The sequence below is a fragment of the Populus alba genome, chromosome 3, assembly GCF_005239225.2.
Source record: "Populus alba chromosome 3, ASM523922v2, whole genome shotgun sequence".
Classification (NCBI taxonomy): domain Eukaryota; kingdom Viridiplantae; phylum Streptophyta; class Magnoliopsida; order Malpighiales; family Salicaceae; genus Populus; species Populus alba.
Window position 1 is genome coordinate 581867 of NC_133286.1, and position 17018 is coordinate 598884.

Here is a 17018-nt window from a genome sequence, read left to right on the forward strand (position 1 = left end):
TAATTACAAATTCAAATTTTTTAGAATCACTAAAAATTTATATAATTATTAATTTTAAATTTTATAAAATTAATTAAAATTTTTGAATAATTATATCCCATCTAGAAAGGAGTAAAGTCACATCCGAGCACAGGAAAGTTCAATGATTTCATTCTAACAATCTATACCAAAAAAACAAATAAATCTTCACGGACAGCCTCATAGTCAACCAGCAAATCTTCTCTGCCACCCCAAGATGGAAAACACCTTACTATGCTCAGTAATCCTATTCGATTTGGTCCTCGTTCTTTCCATCAACTTGCTGCTACGAACAAGAAAGCAACGCAAGAATCTCCCACCAAGCCCACTTTCTCTTCCGATTATAGGACATTTTCATCTTCTCAAGCAGCCCATCCACCGAACCCTTGAAGCTCTCTCGCAAAAATACGGTCCAGTCTTCTCTCTCAAATTCGGATCCCGCCTTGCCATCATCGTGTCATCCCCTTCAGGCGTGGAAGAATGCTTAATCAAGAAGGACGTAGTTTTTGCCAACCGCCCCCATGTTTTGATTGGAAGAATCTTGAACTACAACAACACTACCATGGGCACAGCTGACTATGGTGATCACTGGCGCAACCTTCGCCGCATAAGTGCTATAGAGATCTTCTCGTCAACTCGTCTCAACGCTTTTCTGGGCATGCGAAAAGATGAAGTCAAGCTCTTGCTGAGCAGACTGTACCGCGTTTCAATTCATGGCTTTGCCAAGGTAGAGCTAAGGCCCCTGCTTTTTGACCTGACGAGTAATATAATGATGAGAATGATTGCAGGGAAGAGATATTATGGTGAAGGAGTGCACGAAGTAGACAAGGCAAGGGAATTTAGAGAGATGATGGAAGAGTTTATTCATTATAGCGGGGCGGCAACTGCTGGGGATTTTCTTCCCTTCTTGCAATGGCTTGATTTGAATGGATATGTGAACAAGTTGGATAGACTTAGTAAAAGGATGGATGCGTTCTTCCAAGGACTGATTGATGAGCATCGAGTTGACAGGAACAGAAACACCATGATAAGTCATTTTCTTACCTTGCAGGAATCGCAACCTGAATACTACACAGACGAAATCATCAAAGGTCATGTTCTGGTAAACAAATTCTCATTCTGTCTTTAATTTGCTTAAACCTAGAAATCCTGAATGTTGGATAGAGATCCTTACAGCGAGCTGATCTCCAACCGAGCCTATATATTCTCCTGATTAAATCTGAGCTTGGTTTAACTTTTTTTGTCTATTTATTAATCTATTGTAGACGTTGTTGGTCGCGGGGATAGAATCAACTGCTACATCGTTGGAATGGGCAATGGCGAATCTGCTAAACCAACCAGAAGTGTTGAAGAAAGCTAAAGATGAATTAGACACTCAGGTTGGCCAAGATGAGTTGATAGACGAGTCAGATCTTCCAAAACTACATTATCTTCATGATATCATCTCCGAGAACTTGCGTTTATATCCAGTAGCTCCACTGCTAGTGCCTCATATGTCATCCGCAGACTCCACTGTTGGAGGTTACGACGTGCCTGCTCGTACAGTGTTGTTTATAAATGCATGGGCCATTCATAGAGACCTTACGTTGTGGGATGAGCCAACAAGTTTTAAGCCTGAAAGATTTGAAAATGGAAGAGTTGATCAAGCATACAAGCTCATGCCCTTTGGTCTGGGAAGGAGAGCTTGTCCTGGGGATGGCCTTGCAAACCGAGTGATGGCTTTAACTTTGGGCTCTTTGATTCAGTGCTTCGAGTGGAAGAGAGTGAGTGAAAAGGAAATCGACATGGCTGAGTTCACTACGATAACTATATGCAAAGCTGAACCTTTAGTGGTGATGTGCAAAGCTCGCCCAATTCTAGACAATGCTCTCTCTCGAGCTTGACTTTTACTGTAATATATTTGACGATGTACGTACCCATAATCTTGAAGATCAAGACAAATGCTCCCTTAAGATGCCAGATTTTATAGTGTTTGGTTGCTCTATCCACCGGAACAGAAAATATGGATGCATTTAGGATAAGGAGGATATGTCTCCTTATTCTTTACATTTTAAAATAATAAAAATATTCACTCTAGAATATCTATTATCATAAAAGCAAATTTCTTTTTACATCTTCGTCTTCATTTTTCTAATCATACATGTTTTTATTTTGTTGTCTTCAATTTTGTTTCCAAAAAGTATATGAGTACATGAGAGAGCTTCTATTTATAACTTATAAAAGCATCATATTGATGTTTATTTTATTGTTTTTTTTTTTTTAATGATTTTGATGTGCTTATATTATTGGTACTCAATTTTTGATCTATTTTTGTGAAATTTTTTGAAAAAAACAACAAATAGAAAAAAAAAAAAAAAAAAAAAAACAACAAAAACCCCAAAAATATGTTCTTGATGTATTTGTATAATTTTCAGTATTTTTTTTCAAAGAATTTTTTTTAAAAAAATCTACTTTTAGTGCGTTCAGTTATTAACGCGCCTTTTGAGTTAATGTTGATGCTGCCTTTTTTTTAAAAAAAAACAAAATATAAAAAAATAAGAAAAATTAAAATATAATAAATGAGCAAAGGGACCACAAGTGAAAATAAAGAAAATGAGAGACAAAAAAAAAAATATAGATTACTTGAGGACGAAGCAATTGAGGAGAATAAGGCAAAAGATTTTACCTATAAATAGATGATTACACACACAAAAGATGGGGAATGTTGAGTAGAGAGTATATAAAAAAAAATCCAAAAAAAAAAGAGAACTCTCTTCAATTCACACACTCTAAAAAAGAAACACAAAAAACTCTAGACCTCTTTTTTACAACATTGTAGAAATAAATTTAATTTTATATCTTCATCTCCATCTTAATTTCTCATCAAGCATGTTTTTATTTTGTTTATCTTTAGTTTTGTTCCTAGAGAGTATCTGAGAGAGCTTCTACTTTTGGCTTAAAAAAACATCAAATTGATGCTTCTTTCAATGTGCTTATATTGTTGCCACCCAATTTTTAACTCTTTTATTTGAAATTTTTTGAAAAAGACAACAAATAGAAAAAAAAAAATAAAGAATATGTTCTTGACGTATTTGCATCATTTTCAGTCTTTTTCAAAGATTTTTTTTTTAAAACAAATCTACTTTCAACGCGTTCAATTGTTAACATAATTTTTTTTTTTTTTTATCAATGTTAATATTGCCTCTTCTTCTTTTATTTTTTTTTAAATGAAAATATAATAAATTGGGAAAAGGGACCAAAACTAGAAAGGAAGGAAATGAGGGACCAAAGAAAATTTAGACTGCTAGATGACCAAGCAATTGAGGGGAAGAAGGCGTAAATATTTACCTATAAATAGATCAAGAATTGAATCAAATAAGGACTTTAAGCCATTAAAATTAGATCAAGAGTGATTAGAATGCCTTACCAAGCAAGTAATTAAACTCTAAACATGAAATGACCCAACTTTTTCAAGCAAAAAACGATATTTTTTATTTATTTTTGTTCTCAATACTTCTCACAATGACATTATGTGAATTAGTAATTATGTTCCCTTCCTTATTATGGTATCATACGGATATAGTTTTCGTAAATCGACATTCCCATAATATTATATTTTCATATTCATACATTTACATTACATCCTATTGACATACTCATGAATTTATATTCATGTTCTAGTAACATTTACATTACATCCTACTGACATACTCATGAATTTATATTCTCGTTCTAGTCTTGTAAACCCCGGGAAAAATAAATAAATAAAAGTGAAAAAATTCATGCATACGGTTAAATAAAAACATGAATTCATGAATTTTTTAATATAAATTTCTGGGCGAAATAATTCAGGACATTATAATAAACCCGGTATTGTTAAGGGTTGTATTTAATTGAAGAGAATAATACACTCAAAGGAAAAGGGGGGGTCTAAATGCAAATAAGGAAAAATATAGAATATAAATACTCTCTCCTCGCCAGAAATCTGTAGGAACCCTAAGGAGAAAAACTAGGGAGTTTTATACCCATTCTTGAGAAATCAAGAGAGAAACACTAAAATATCAAGAACTCGTCCAAGATTAAGAGTTTATAGATGGGATAAACATTTGAGAGCAAAGGATTACCAAGAGATTGAACAAGAAGAAAAGAAAGGAGGGGGTTGAAAATCTTCAACTGGTTGAAGATCAAAATCTTAATTTGTATTGGGTAAGGTGTTCGAAACATGATCTCAAAAAAATTCATTTCAAATTTGATAAAGAATTGATGCCTTGATATTGAATCATAGGTTAGGGTTCTTAGATATAAATTGAGGAAAAAGTACTTATTGTTAAGATTAAGTTAATTGATGTATGTGGTATGTAGTTTATGAAAGTATTGTGTGAAGGGAAGGGGGAGACGAATCTGGACAAACTTGTCTCCTGACTTTCAGTGAGATTTCGAGTAGGAGAATGAGGGAATTAGGATCGAGTTCCTCATAGAAATTGTTGATTTGAATGTTAGCTAACCAAGGAAACTGGTCTTGTTCAATTTGGAGATGTAGAACTCCAGTTATGGGATACGAAGTGAGACTGAGTCGTGATTGATTATGTAGGGCAATTGGACTAATTAGTTAATGAGAAATTTTGACTATCTTGGAGGCAAAACTGAGTTCTCCTTCTTTCAAAGAACTTGTAGTCTCGTGTCTTAGCTTTCTAACAAGATCAATCTCACTTAAAATGGAGTTTTAGAACTTTAGATATAATTAAAATCTGATGAGTGGATACTAATAGTTGAAAATTGGATAGTAACAATTCAAAGGTAGACAGTAATAGTTCAATGTTGGACAGTAACGGTTGGACAATAACAGTTGAAAATTAAACAGTAACAGTTAGACAGTAACAGTTAGACAATAAACAATAACAATTGGACAATAACAATTGAAAATTTATCAGTAACAGTTCAAAGTTAGACAGTAACAATAGACTTTCACGTGAATACTATATATAAGAATATAAAAGAATTGGGTCATACTAACACTTGCATATTGAGATACTAACTCTGAAAATATACATGATATATGTATGTATGTTATTATGAGGAAATGAACATGCATATAAAGTAACATATGAGTAATGGATGAATATGAATTCTCTATAATATCAACTTGAAGGAATCATAACAAAAAAACCTCATGATTTAAGAGGAGCAACCAGGATTGGATCTTCTATAAGGGGAGGTCGCGAGACAGGCGAAGCAGGTGCGTGATTTTCCTTCTATTTGCACTTATACAATTTAAAATTCTTCTAGTGAATGCAATTACAATAAATATCGTGTGATATGATTGTAAGCTTCGGTTAATGACATTTGTGATATGATTGTCGGGATATGAATTACAAGATTAGCTTTGGCTAATGGCATCTGTGATAGGATTGCCAGGATATGAATAACAAGATTAGCTTCGGCTAATGGCATCTGTGATAGGATTTCAAAATTAGACATTGCAAGGTCACCCAGTTCATGCAAGTAAATAAGAGTATTCAAATGAAGAATATACAAATGAGTGTTAATTGAGTTTTAAGGATTTATAAGCAAAATATAAGTTCTCTATTAGAATTCTTATGGATCTGATAAAAAATTTATACTTCATTCGTATTCATTACATGAGCATATATATATTTTTATCAACATAATGGTATGTTTATTTATGTAACAGGTCTATCAAATATCTAGGGAGATCATTAGTTTAGGACCTTACTTTGTGAAGCTTATGTAAATATTTAACTTAAACAAAAGAGAATTAACACGTTTATGTAGTATACTTTTGTGTAAACCTTGATGTATTTATAAAAGTTCAGCTTAGCATGTAGTATTTTAGTTATCTTGTAAGTAACCCTTTTGAAATATTTAAGAACACTTATTATGTTGTAAATGTTTTCTTTGCATGTTAGTATTCCTTTTCTTTTAAATTTTATGATATGATGTTTGGACTATATTTGAATTGAACTTACTCGTAGGATACATATATTGTGTGGATTGTATGAGGTGTGGAATTATGGGACCTTGTGATGATGGGTTGATTGAGTAAATTGATAGTAGTCGATAACTTGGGATGACCTAAAAGCAAACAAAACTCTGCCGAATTTTTCTTAATAAAAAAAATAAAAAATAAAATAAAACTTACCCTCAAATAAAGAGGATATGTTGGGAACTTTTAACTTTGATTGAGTTGTACAGTCAGAACGTTACAAGTCTCGTTATCAACACGAGTTTATACAAGAGTGCCGAACGATAATCTTACACAATTAATACCTCATTTCATATGATCCTCATGTGATTTCTCAACACGACATCCTCACAAATGAAAATACCATATAAATATATTCATAACATCATATCTACATGTTTGGACATCCACATCCATGTTCCATTACAATTTTTCATTTCATTACAAGTCTTTACAAAAGTGCCAAAAGACAAATATGCAACATAACACTTAAGACTTACTGTTATTACACATTTTTAGGCCCCACGTGCTGGAGATGGTGTGTACCTCTTTTGAACCAAATGTAGGAGTTTAGTTCATGATTATTAAGGAATTGACAGAAACAGAGAAGAAAGAAATATTTTTCGAACCCTGTTGTAGCTGTTTTCTACTCTCTTTATCCTACCCCATTTGCTGCCAAAATCATCAGGATTCTTAGGCTAATTAGGAGTCTTCATAATGCTAAATTCGTTCCTTCTTTATCTAGTCTTTAAGATTAGATAAATCCCTTAGAATTTGCACTAAAAAATTTTATTATGTTGTTGTCGCAATTTTTTTTGTAATACCAACTTTTGTTCCAACTTAGGCTTTGGTTCTGACTTAGTTTCATGCAATATCTAACCATCCCAGCTATATTATATCATTCATAACATGTTAAAGAATTGACCTGCACCTTTATTGGTCCTAGAACTCACTGTTCTTATGTCAGACTCTCAGTCAGATTGGGATGCTTGGTATTGTCAGTTTTCGAATCAAATCATGAGATCTTTTTGACCAACTAGGTTACGGTCATATTCTATTCTTCAAAACAAATCTATCTAACTTTGAATTCTTTATAAAAGTTGTATACCTGTACGTGTAGATGAATTTGGTTTTTTTAATCTCCTGATTTCTATATCAAAAGCTCAAGATATTTCCATTTGAATATCTAATGTGAAAGCATACAATCCTATTGAAAGAAGGATTCTAGCCCGAGTTTTTTGCAATTTTGTTCCTCAAAACGATTTTATCTAATGTTTAATCCTTCATAAAAGTTGTAGTCATGTACGTGTAGATGAATTTGATTTTTTTGAATCACCTGATTTCGATATCAAAAGTCCAAGATATTCCCGTTTAAATATTTAGTGTGAAAGTATGGAATCCTGCTGCGAAAATAGTTCTAGCCAGCAGGTCTGATTCGAGGGATTACAGGCTGATTTGGATGACCTTTTTTTTTATCAAGGAATGAATTGAAAAGTATTAAAATTAGGGATTTAATTGAAGATTGAAATTAGAAGGAACCTAAAATTAATTATGTTGCATGCAGAACAAACTAATGTTCTAAATGTAACGAACCCTGTAACAAGCCCCGCCAGCTTGTTTCATCTTTGGTCCAAAGGCAATGGTTTTGAACACTTATGCCAGCTGTGGAAGAACGCAGATGAGAGCCACACCATCATTTGATGGATGGGATTCTACACGAGGAGAATAATTACCGAGATCATAGAATCAACCAGAATATTTTGCTTTCTAATTTTCTTCATTTGATTGCAAGCGACCCGCAATTGTGTCCCTAGATTTTGTTTTTTAAATAGACCTGCATTTTAAGCTATATAAACCTCCTCTGCTGGGAGAAGATAAATGAAAAAAAGGAGAAAAAAAAAGGGCTTATCTGCTGACCTAGAGAAGAGAAATGAGAGAAGCAAACAACAAGAGAAAAAAAATGAGACAGAGGCAGGTAAGACGAGGAGAGAAAGAAAGGAGGCGAGGGAGGAGATGAAAAAAGAGCATAGAAATGAAAGAAAAAAGAGAAGGAGAGGGGAGAGAAAACACAAAGATCAGAGGAAAACATATGGAGTTTTTTTCATTTATCCTTTCGTTACTGTGAGACAAGGAAAGCAGAACAGAGGAGAGGGAGAGAAGAGAAGTCGAAGCAAAACAAACCAAAAAGGAGAGAATACACAAGGACAAGGGGAACCAAACAAGGACAACGGCGGGGAACAGCAATCCACACAGAAGAAGATACAGGAAAACAGAGGTTGGAGCTTATGCACAAGGAAGACGAAGAATAGTCATTGCCACAACAGCCCTCATCATTTTGTTTAGCCACCTTAAGCCACAGCCAATGACAGCGAGTGCACTCATTCACTCCAGGTAATCCTATTTCCTTCCCTGATTTGTCTTGTTGTTTTGTTTCATTTGCATGTAAAACATGAGAAATTCATGTTCTGCAGCAAATGAGGATATAATTAGCCAGTTACTTTGCTGCGCACAGTAACCTGCCATCTGCTCGAGCTGGACTTTAGTAGTCCAGCCCATACGGCTAGGCCGAGCCCAGCCTCGTAGAAAGAATGTTTTCTTTTTGGGCTAGGTCCGATCGATTTAAAAAATTCAAAAAAAATATATTGTCAAGAAATTTGTAATTCTGTCATATTTTGATTAACTTTGGCTTGTACTGCTTATACCGTAAAGATACAAAATCTAGTTTTCATCAAAGAATTGCAAAAATTATAAAGCAAAAAATCTTGTTTTCATGCATACGGCCAATACCCTAACATGTTTTGAATATTCCTTTTTTTTTTTTCTAAAAAAAAAAAATATTCCAAGTTTAAAAAAAAAAAGTGTTTTAGCATGGATTTCTTAAACACAAAAATTATTTTCTTGCATTTTTTTTTTATTTTAGAACATGTTTGTAAATTCCAAAGGGTGTTGGCCAATATTTCAAAAAATACAAAAAATCTTATTTTTAGGGAATTCGACTTTATTTACTATTATTATTTGGATAAAGAAATCCCAAAATAGTTAATATCCAAAATATTATTGGGAATAATTTGATATTATTCACTGTTAGTATTTGGATAAAGAAACCCCAAGTGGTTAATATCCAAAATATTTTTTTTAGCAATAATAAGTCATTATCTTTTAATAATATAAGGACAAAGAAAACTATGAAAGGTAAATGACAGAAATATTGTTGAGTAATACAACTTGTTTATTTTTAACATCAAGGCATATTTGTGCCAAAATGTTACTTAGAACAATTTAATTGCACATCCTTGAAAGAAGCCTTGAATCTTCTTAGATTTCTATCTTAGCTATCTCTTAATTCATAGGTAGTAAATATAGTTTGAATGAAACACAGATTTCAAGAAATCTATATCGATTCTCCTTAGCACTCTATAGACATATCTAAAGGTATAATAGATATTGGCTAAGGGTTCTTTCTTTTAGACTCTGAGCCCAAGTTTATTCATCATAGTAGACTTATTATAGGAAAATTCATGGGATTAGAGAACATCAACACTATGACAATTATAAGGCAAACCAAACATCAAGAAATTTACCTTAGGTAGGGCGTAGTAGGGGAATTAAAACCTTTCATTTACGCAACCAGTCTCTTGCCTTAGAATCTCTGAAAGACCAGTTAGGATTTCTAGTGACCATAATACTAAGTGGCGACTCTTTTATTCACAAAAACAAAAATCCCAAAATTAATTCTCCTCTCTCGGGAAGGGTCACCGCGACGTTGAGCTCTCGCAAAGGTGCGACACATACTATTACATAGCGCCTTTCAAAATATGAGAACCCATAGAACAATTTTCCTACACACCTTAATTGTATAATGTCCCTGTTATAAAAACAACATGGATACAAAAATTATAAATAATCTAAATATAATAACAATAATAATTAGGACATTATCGTTATTTTTTGTTATCAACTGAAGGTGGTTATACACACAAAAAATAGGAGAACATTAAGGAGAGAGGATAAAAAAAAACTAACAAAAAAATACCAATAAAAACTCTATGTAGTTCACACACTCTAAAAAAGACACAATAAACCCTAGACCTCATTTTTACACCAATATCTCTTCATACAACCCAGCAGTCAGTCTAAACAGAAAACATCTCTACATTGTCATTAGCCAACTTTCCCTGGATCCTTACGATATTCCTTCTTCCCCAACATGAGCAGCTCTTAACAAAACCAAGCTCAACAACCTTTTCTCCTATTTATTCCAACCACGATATATAACACCTCTTTCATCGAACCAACACAACCTCTCTCCTTTCACCTATCGCCGACCACTCTACTATATCTCAACAACAACATGCCATTTCTCTTCCAACGTAAAAGTGCATTTAGTCTCCATTAAAGTTATGAGCAGTAGCAGTAGTAATCCAAGATCCAAAAGCCTTGCATCTTGTTTTTCTAATCGAGAGCAACAGAGGAGCACAACTAACAGCAGCAAAATGTTTCCCTTTCAGCACCTAAGAGTCTTTTGACTAAATTGAAGTCATGAGCAATAACAACAATCCAAGATACAATAGCCTTGCATCTCATTTTCTATTTGGGACTAGCAAGCTAGTAGAATCAGGCTAAAAGCAACAAATGAGTGCAACTATCACTAGAAACACATCTCTTTTCTAGCAATGTCTTTTATCCCCATTAAAGCAACTACATCATTACCTCTTACCTGCATAAGCTGAATTGATTGCCTCAACCTCTATAATTCCAGAATAGTAGCTCTCATTTGTGGCAGAGAAAGAGTGAAGTAGACCTGAAAATAAAAAGAAGAAAAAAAGAGCTTCCAAGTGACTGGATATCCCTCCTTGGAGAGCGTGAAGGAGTATCATCGATGTAAGAGCAAAGAGGAGACCAAGAAGCATCATATCCACCAACCTGGTCTCTACCAACAGTGGTGACGTGTGAATCCACGCCACGATAGAGTTGGTGGCATAAGGTACATCCATCGTCACTGTTCCAGCGGTTCTCCAGCCTCAATTCCAATGGATCCTAGACACGCCAAACACATTAGAAGGTCAATTCATAACCTCAAAACATTTGTTTGGATAAATTGCTAAAATATTATGAAATTTGGGGCAAAATCGTTTATTATTTTGTATAATATTTGGATTGTTTGGACTATTAATTTGGTTTGATTTGTGTTTGGATTTTGAAATAATTTGATTGTTTATGTTGAATTATGGATTTATTTTTCAAGGGTTGTGATTGTTTTGTGGACGCTAAATCTGGGCGCATGAGTTATGTTCAGTTCAATTTGATTTATTTGGATTAACAAGAAATTTGAGCCAAGTAGGTGACTCTAATAATTTTTGTGTGGATGTTTGGCGTTGTTCGGTTTTGAGTTGATGTATAATAATTTGTTTTGAATTGATATTGTGGTTTAAATAGCCTTGATAAAAACATTTTATTTGCATTTTGTCAAACATAGTCTTCGTCTAATTCTTAATAAATTTTTAATTGTTGGAAGATCATTTTGTAATTAATTTTGAATTACCCACTTTTTTCTACCCTCACAAATTTAATATTTGAAATTGTGACCCACACATGAGGTGTTTTTCGGTATTAAATGAATCAATTCCCTTCCACAAAAACAACAACAACAAAAAACTTTCTTTTATTTTAAATTGCATATAGCCAAAAATCCTAAAAGTTATTTGAGCATTATTTAAAAATCTAAAGTATTTTGGTATTTAAAAAAAATATTGCATGAATTTTACAACAAGTTATTAAAATTCCAAATGATTTTGGCCAATATTTCAGTAACCCTAGAAATTTTAATTACTGAAAATTAATGATCAACATTCTAGTATAAACATGAGACCTACAAATAGGTTGGTATTTAAATATTAAGAGTTGACTAAAAAATTCTTATAATTATTTTGGATATTCATCAATTTTAATTGGGAAGTATTTTTTACCATAATATATAAGTTGTGGAAAACACTTTCATCTTCCAAGATGAGTGAACCCTGTTAAGGCACATACATGAATTCTTCCTTTAAGGATTTATCTGGGCATACGAGCTCATAATAATTTAAATATTAAATTTATTTATGAGTATAAATCTTTATTCTGGGTCATAGATAGATAATTGGTTAAGAACCCATTAAAACCTTGAAACCATATCTAGACCATACAATGCAGCTTATTTCGGATAAGGTGTGTTAAGGGTGTTAATATCTTCTCTAACTACAATCAGTCTTTTTCTCTTAGAATTTATAATAAGACCATTACACTCAAGTCTCTTAATAATCCTGAATAAAAAAAATAATAAAGTTCATTTAATCATATTACATTACAATCTCAAACATTTCTTTTCAAAATTTTTAACCTCGTACCAAACATAATTTTAATTTTAATCATTACACGTACATACAATATAATTATTAAATTTGAGTTGATGAGGCATTGGTTTAGTGAAATGAGATTGGCATATCCGAATTTTTAGTGACTTAAATGACCTGATTAAAAGACGAAACTGAGTCGGGTCAATAATAATAATATTTTTAAAAAATAAATAATATTATTTTAATAAAAATAATGAAGTACAGATCAATTGATGGATTCCATTATCCAGTAACATCAAGTACTCCTTGTATTATTGGAAGGCATTCTAACCAGTTATGTCCCATCCTTTTGAACTGATCTCCAGGCCCACTTTCGAGACCTTCCTCGTTCCCTTGGCGTATATACCTCCCTCCACCCTAGCTCTAGCCCCACAACAATGGCAAAGTCTGTATCGTCCATAGCTCCACCTACCTTCTGATAAGCTAGCTAGCTAGTCCAGCAATCAAAATGAAAGGTTATTCCAAGATCAAAATCTTTGGCACTGCCAGATCAAGATCCATGGACTTTTCAGATCTTTCATTAGCATTTCCTGAGCCCACAAAATCCAACACAGAGCCCCATGAAACCAACAAGATCGCAGGCGACCACGGCAATACAAAGAAGAACATGGTTAGCACAGACACCACCACCCAAGACTCACTCTCGGTGCTTGAAGAAGATGAAGAAAACAATGTTGTAGAGGGGTTCGGCGAGAAGCTGAGGAGGAGCTCCTCCGTTTCTTCATCAGCTTCTGCACTTCAGTCTGCAGTGAAGAAAGCATTCTCCGTGAGAAGATCCTCTTCGGTGTCGGAGAGGTATTGCAGGATCCATGACCAGTCTACAACACTATCATCACCCATCCATGATGAAGATGGTACTTTGGACACGATGGAGTCAACAAGATCTGTGACGAAAAAACATGGCAGATCAGGCAGGTTCCTGAAGGTCTGTAAGAAACTTTTTGGACTTTAGTGCACTTCTGCCATTTGTTTAATCCCAGTTACTTGCCTCATCATATCATTATTCACTTTGCTGCTGCTGCTGCTGCCTTTTTCTTTTTTCAAGTATTGTTAAACTACTTTCACTGTTATTGTAATAGCTCTCTCTCAACAATATATTTTTGTGAGGATTTCAAGTTAATTTCTACCACAGTAGAAAAACCGAGGGCGTATTTTCATGTTTCATAAGTTTTGTTAGATTATGCGTTGTAAAATAAATTAAACAAATACATAAATTTAAAAAATATTAATACTAATTAAGTATTAAAATGAAATGCTAATATTTATAATAAAAATTATATTTTCCTCAACTTTTCATCCACATTTCTTAATTATCAAAATTTCACATCCCATCACAATATTATTTCTTAATAATTAATTTGCACATATATAATTATAAATTTAAGCAATTCAATATTACATATCATACTTAAATGCAATCAATGAATTACTCCACTAATAACAATTTAATTACATTACACAATCATGAGTTTTGCAAATAAGAACAATTAATGAAATCACTAATAAAATAAATACATAATTAAATAAAAATTCATAATTTAAAATTTTGTTGCTGCATTAAAATTTCGATAAACTATTAAAACATTAAATTCAAAATTTATTTTACATAACAAAATAACGAATTCATTAATTACAAGGTGGTTTCTAAAAAAATATAAGGAATTATTCTACGGTTGATGTTGAGCCTGATATGGAGATGTACTTAAAGATTTATTTAAAGAAATTAATTTTCAAGAATAACAATTTAAAGATATCAATTTTCAAGCAAGAAGAAATTAATTCTTGACATTGCACATTAATCAAAAATATAATTTCTTTCATTGCCTATTAGCCAGTGCACTAATTTCACTCATAAGAAATTATTTTTACATTCGTTCATTTACCAGGTCATTAATTTCAATAATCTAGAAATTAATCCATCAATTTGTCCATTTACCATGGCGCTAATTCCATTAATTTAAGAATTAGTTCATTGCATCGCATATTTATTTTCCTCAAGAAACAATATAACTAATTGCTAATTAACCATAATTCATTAGAATTAAAATAAAAATACAATTTAACCATTAATAAATTTGAGGTTTCGCGTATATACCCGATTACTGAGCTCATGTTGAAGTCTTCTGTTGTGGTAATGGTCTAGCAGTCTCTCTTGCATCGGCAAGAACATCACATTATTTCTTCTTCTTCTTCTTTTTTTATCATTAATACTAATTAAATATTAAAACAAAAGGCTAATCTTTATACATATATAAATATTTTACATTGCAATTCCTTTTATTTTATATGTTTTTATTTATTTTTTCTTAGAGGCTAATTGTAGTTGCTGATCATAACAATGAATTTATGTTTTTATGAATGCGCTATACAAATACAACTAATTTAAATAAAATATAAAAAGAAAAAATTAGAGATAAATTATATTAATTTTTTGAAGTATTATGAAACTAGAAAAAACATGTAAAAAGTTAATATACATTTAAAAATAAATTTAAACCCAAAAGTTTAAAAAATAAGATAAATGACATTATCAATATTTAAATAGAAAAGATTAATGTAAAAAAAAAAAAAAAGGCTAGGTGTTGATAGGTCTAACAGGCTAAACCCAAGCATTTGGCCTATCATTAAAAAAAAAAAAAAAAAAAAAAAAAAAAAAAAACCTTGTTGCTTAGGTCTAGAAATCCAAGCCTATATACCTGAGAGTTTTTTTTTTCTTATATTTTTAGGAGTGGACGTTGTCCTCTCAAGTTTTTTCTTATATATAATTGAGTGATATATCGTTTAATTAACTTGTTGCTTGATAGATTGTTTTTTGTCAATTAAAAAATGATCTTAAGTATTTAGATCCTCAAAACATATTTTTCAACTTGTTTAACCTAAAAACACCTTGAAAAAACTATATGAACCTCAGTAAATTCATTTTCAATTCTTAAACACACTCTAATTACTAAAAAAAAAACCTTAACAGATACTACTGTACTTTTTTCTGACATGGTCATAGAAAACACTACCTCCACTAAATTTCTCTCGAAAAGACACATCAACACACATAGATAAGCTTTTTTTAGTAGTTGGAATATGATAATCCGATCATTTTTCTCTCTTCCTAAGATTTTTTAGTGAATTTCTCTCTCCACTTTAAACACACAAGGACTAGAACATTAAGAAAAAAAAAAAGTTTGGTATTGGAACATCAATAGCTAAAAAAACAAGGATCAGATTGAATTTATCAATGCCACAAGTCTAAATGAGGCTTTTTCGTTTTTTTTATAAAATCTAATCCGTATTATTATAATTTTTATTTCCAATCCCAATTAAATTTTGTTTTCACAAAGTTAAAAAGCAAACTATCTTGAAGCAATATCTCTTAAAACTCAGCACATGCGAGATAATGTGAGTTGAAAAAAATGAAAACAAATTAAAAAAAAAATCACGGTATTGTGATTTTAAAGATGAAGTTGCGAAGCTTGAAAGTTTGATGGTTGAAATGAAAAACAAAATGGAGTTCTATTCAAAACGAACTCTTTATTATATTTTTGTCCTCAACAAAATTCCATTTGAAGGACCAATAATTTTCCTTTACTGCTAATTAAGAACCACATTATTTGATGCTTCCAACAGCCTAATATATATACGCCACAGCAAAACAGGAATTGAGAAAGGACCAGAGGTCGAATCACGTCCTCACAATTCTTCAAGCAACAATCCCATCGGGCATCCTCTTAACATTATTTACTTTTAACAGCTAATAATGCTGCTTGATCTTCATCACTAACATGACATGAAAGAATTCTGTTCGTACTTCTGAAAAGGAGCTACTATATATCTTGTTTCCTTGGCTACTAGATTTAGGAATATTTTAGTCATGAAAAATAATTAAAAAAAAAAAAACAGTTAAAAATCCAAGCTGTTCATCATTTTATTACTCTCGAATCGGATTTTAAGACTCCCGAATCGGATAAAGGCAAGGACATTTCGTAGTTGCAGTGTGTCTTTTTGTGCTGACAAGCCATGTTGTGTGGGAGAAGCTTGGAGGTGAGAAGGGCAAATCAATATCCAAACAGAGAAATGTCCAAGATCGATATTGGCAATACACTGCATCGTCCCTGTATATCTTTTGGACTGCATTAGTTTCCCTCGCATAGGATGCCCTTTCAGGCACGAAAAGCATCAGAGACGATTTGTCTGTTCCCAGATCTGCATGCAGCGTGACGAGATCTCACTGCTCTACACGTTTTGGACGAAAATTCAACCATGATCCCGATTCACAGCAGACAGAACTTGTATTATTCAGATTTCAGCCCATGAATGTTATGGAATTGGATTCTCTCTGCTATTGCAAGCATAAGGTTCCTGTCCGTAGCTCTAACACCGAGGATTTGAGATTCAGATATGGCTTCTGTGGTTGCGGATAAGAAAAATATAGCTAGATTTAAGAAATCTATATTTAGCTGTGGCTTGATGAACCAGAATCAATATTTAATCAGCTATAAACTTAATCGAGGTTAGGTTTCAGTCATGAATTTTCTAGATTAACCTATCAAATCGGATCGGATTTAACAGCCTCCGGGAGGGATCATGAAAGCCTAAAGCTAGTAATGAAAGACTAACAGCAGCACTCTCAAAAAGCCAAATATTCCTCT

At 32.5% G+C, this 17018-nt stretch overlaps 1 protein-coding gene across 1 annotated transcript; it reads left to right on the plus strand.

Moving 5' to 3' along the window:
• The first annotated feature begins 174 nt into the window (after positions 1–174).
• On the plus strand, positions 175–2111 carry LOC118035432 (cytochrome P450 81Q32). Its single transcript, XM_035040995.2, has 2 exons — positions 175–1120; positions 1284–2111. Exons 1-2 carry the CDS (start codon positions 236–238, stop codon positions 1899–1901), a joined length of 1503 nt encoding a protein of 500 aa, XP_034896886.1. The 5' UTR covers positions 175–235; the 3' UTR covers positions 1902–2111.
• Positions 2112–17018: the final 14907 nt, after the last annotated feature.

Excerpts from the sequence above, each read along its gene's own strand:
- LOC118035432 (XM_035040995.2), top strand. The coding sequence starts at position 236 with ATGGAAAACACCTTACTATGCTCAGTAATCCTATTCGATTTGGTCCTC. Across the intron at positions 1,121-1,283 it reads TCATCAAAGGTCATGTTCTG|ACGTTGTTGGTCGCGGGGAT; the intron begins GTAAACAAATTC and ends AATCTATTGTAG.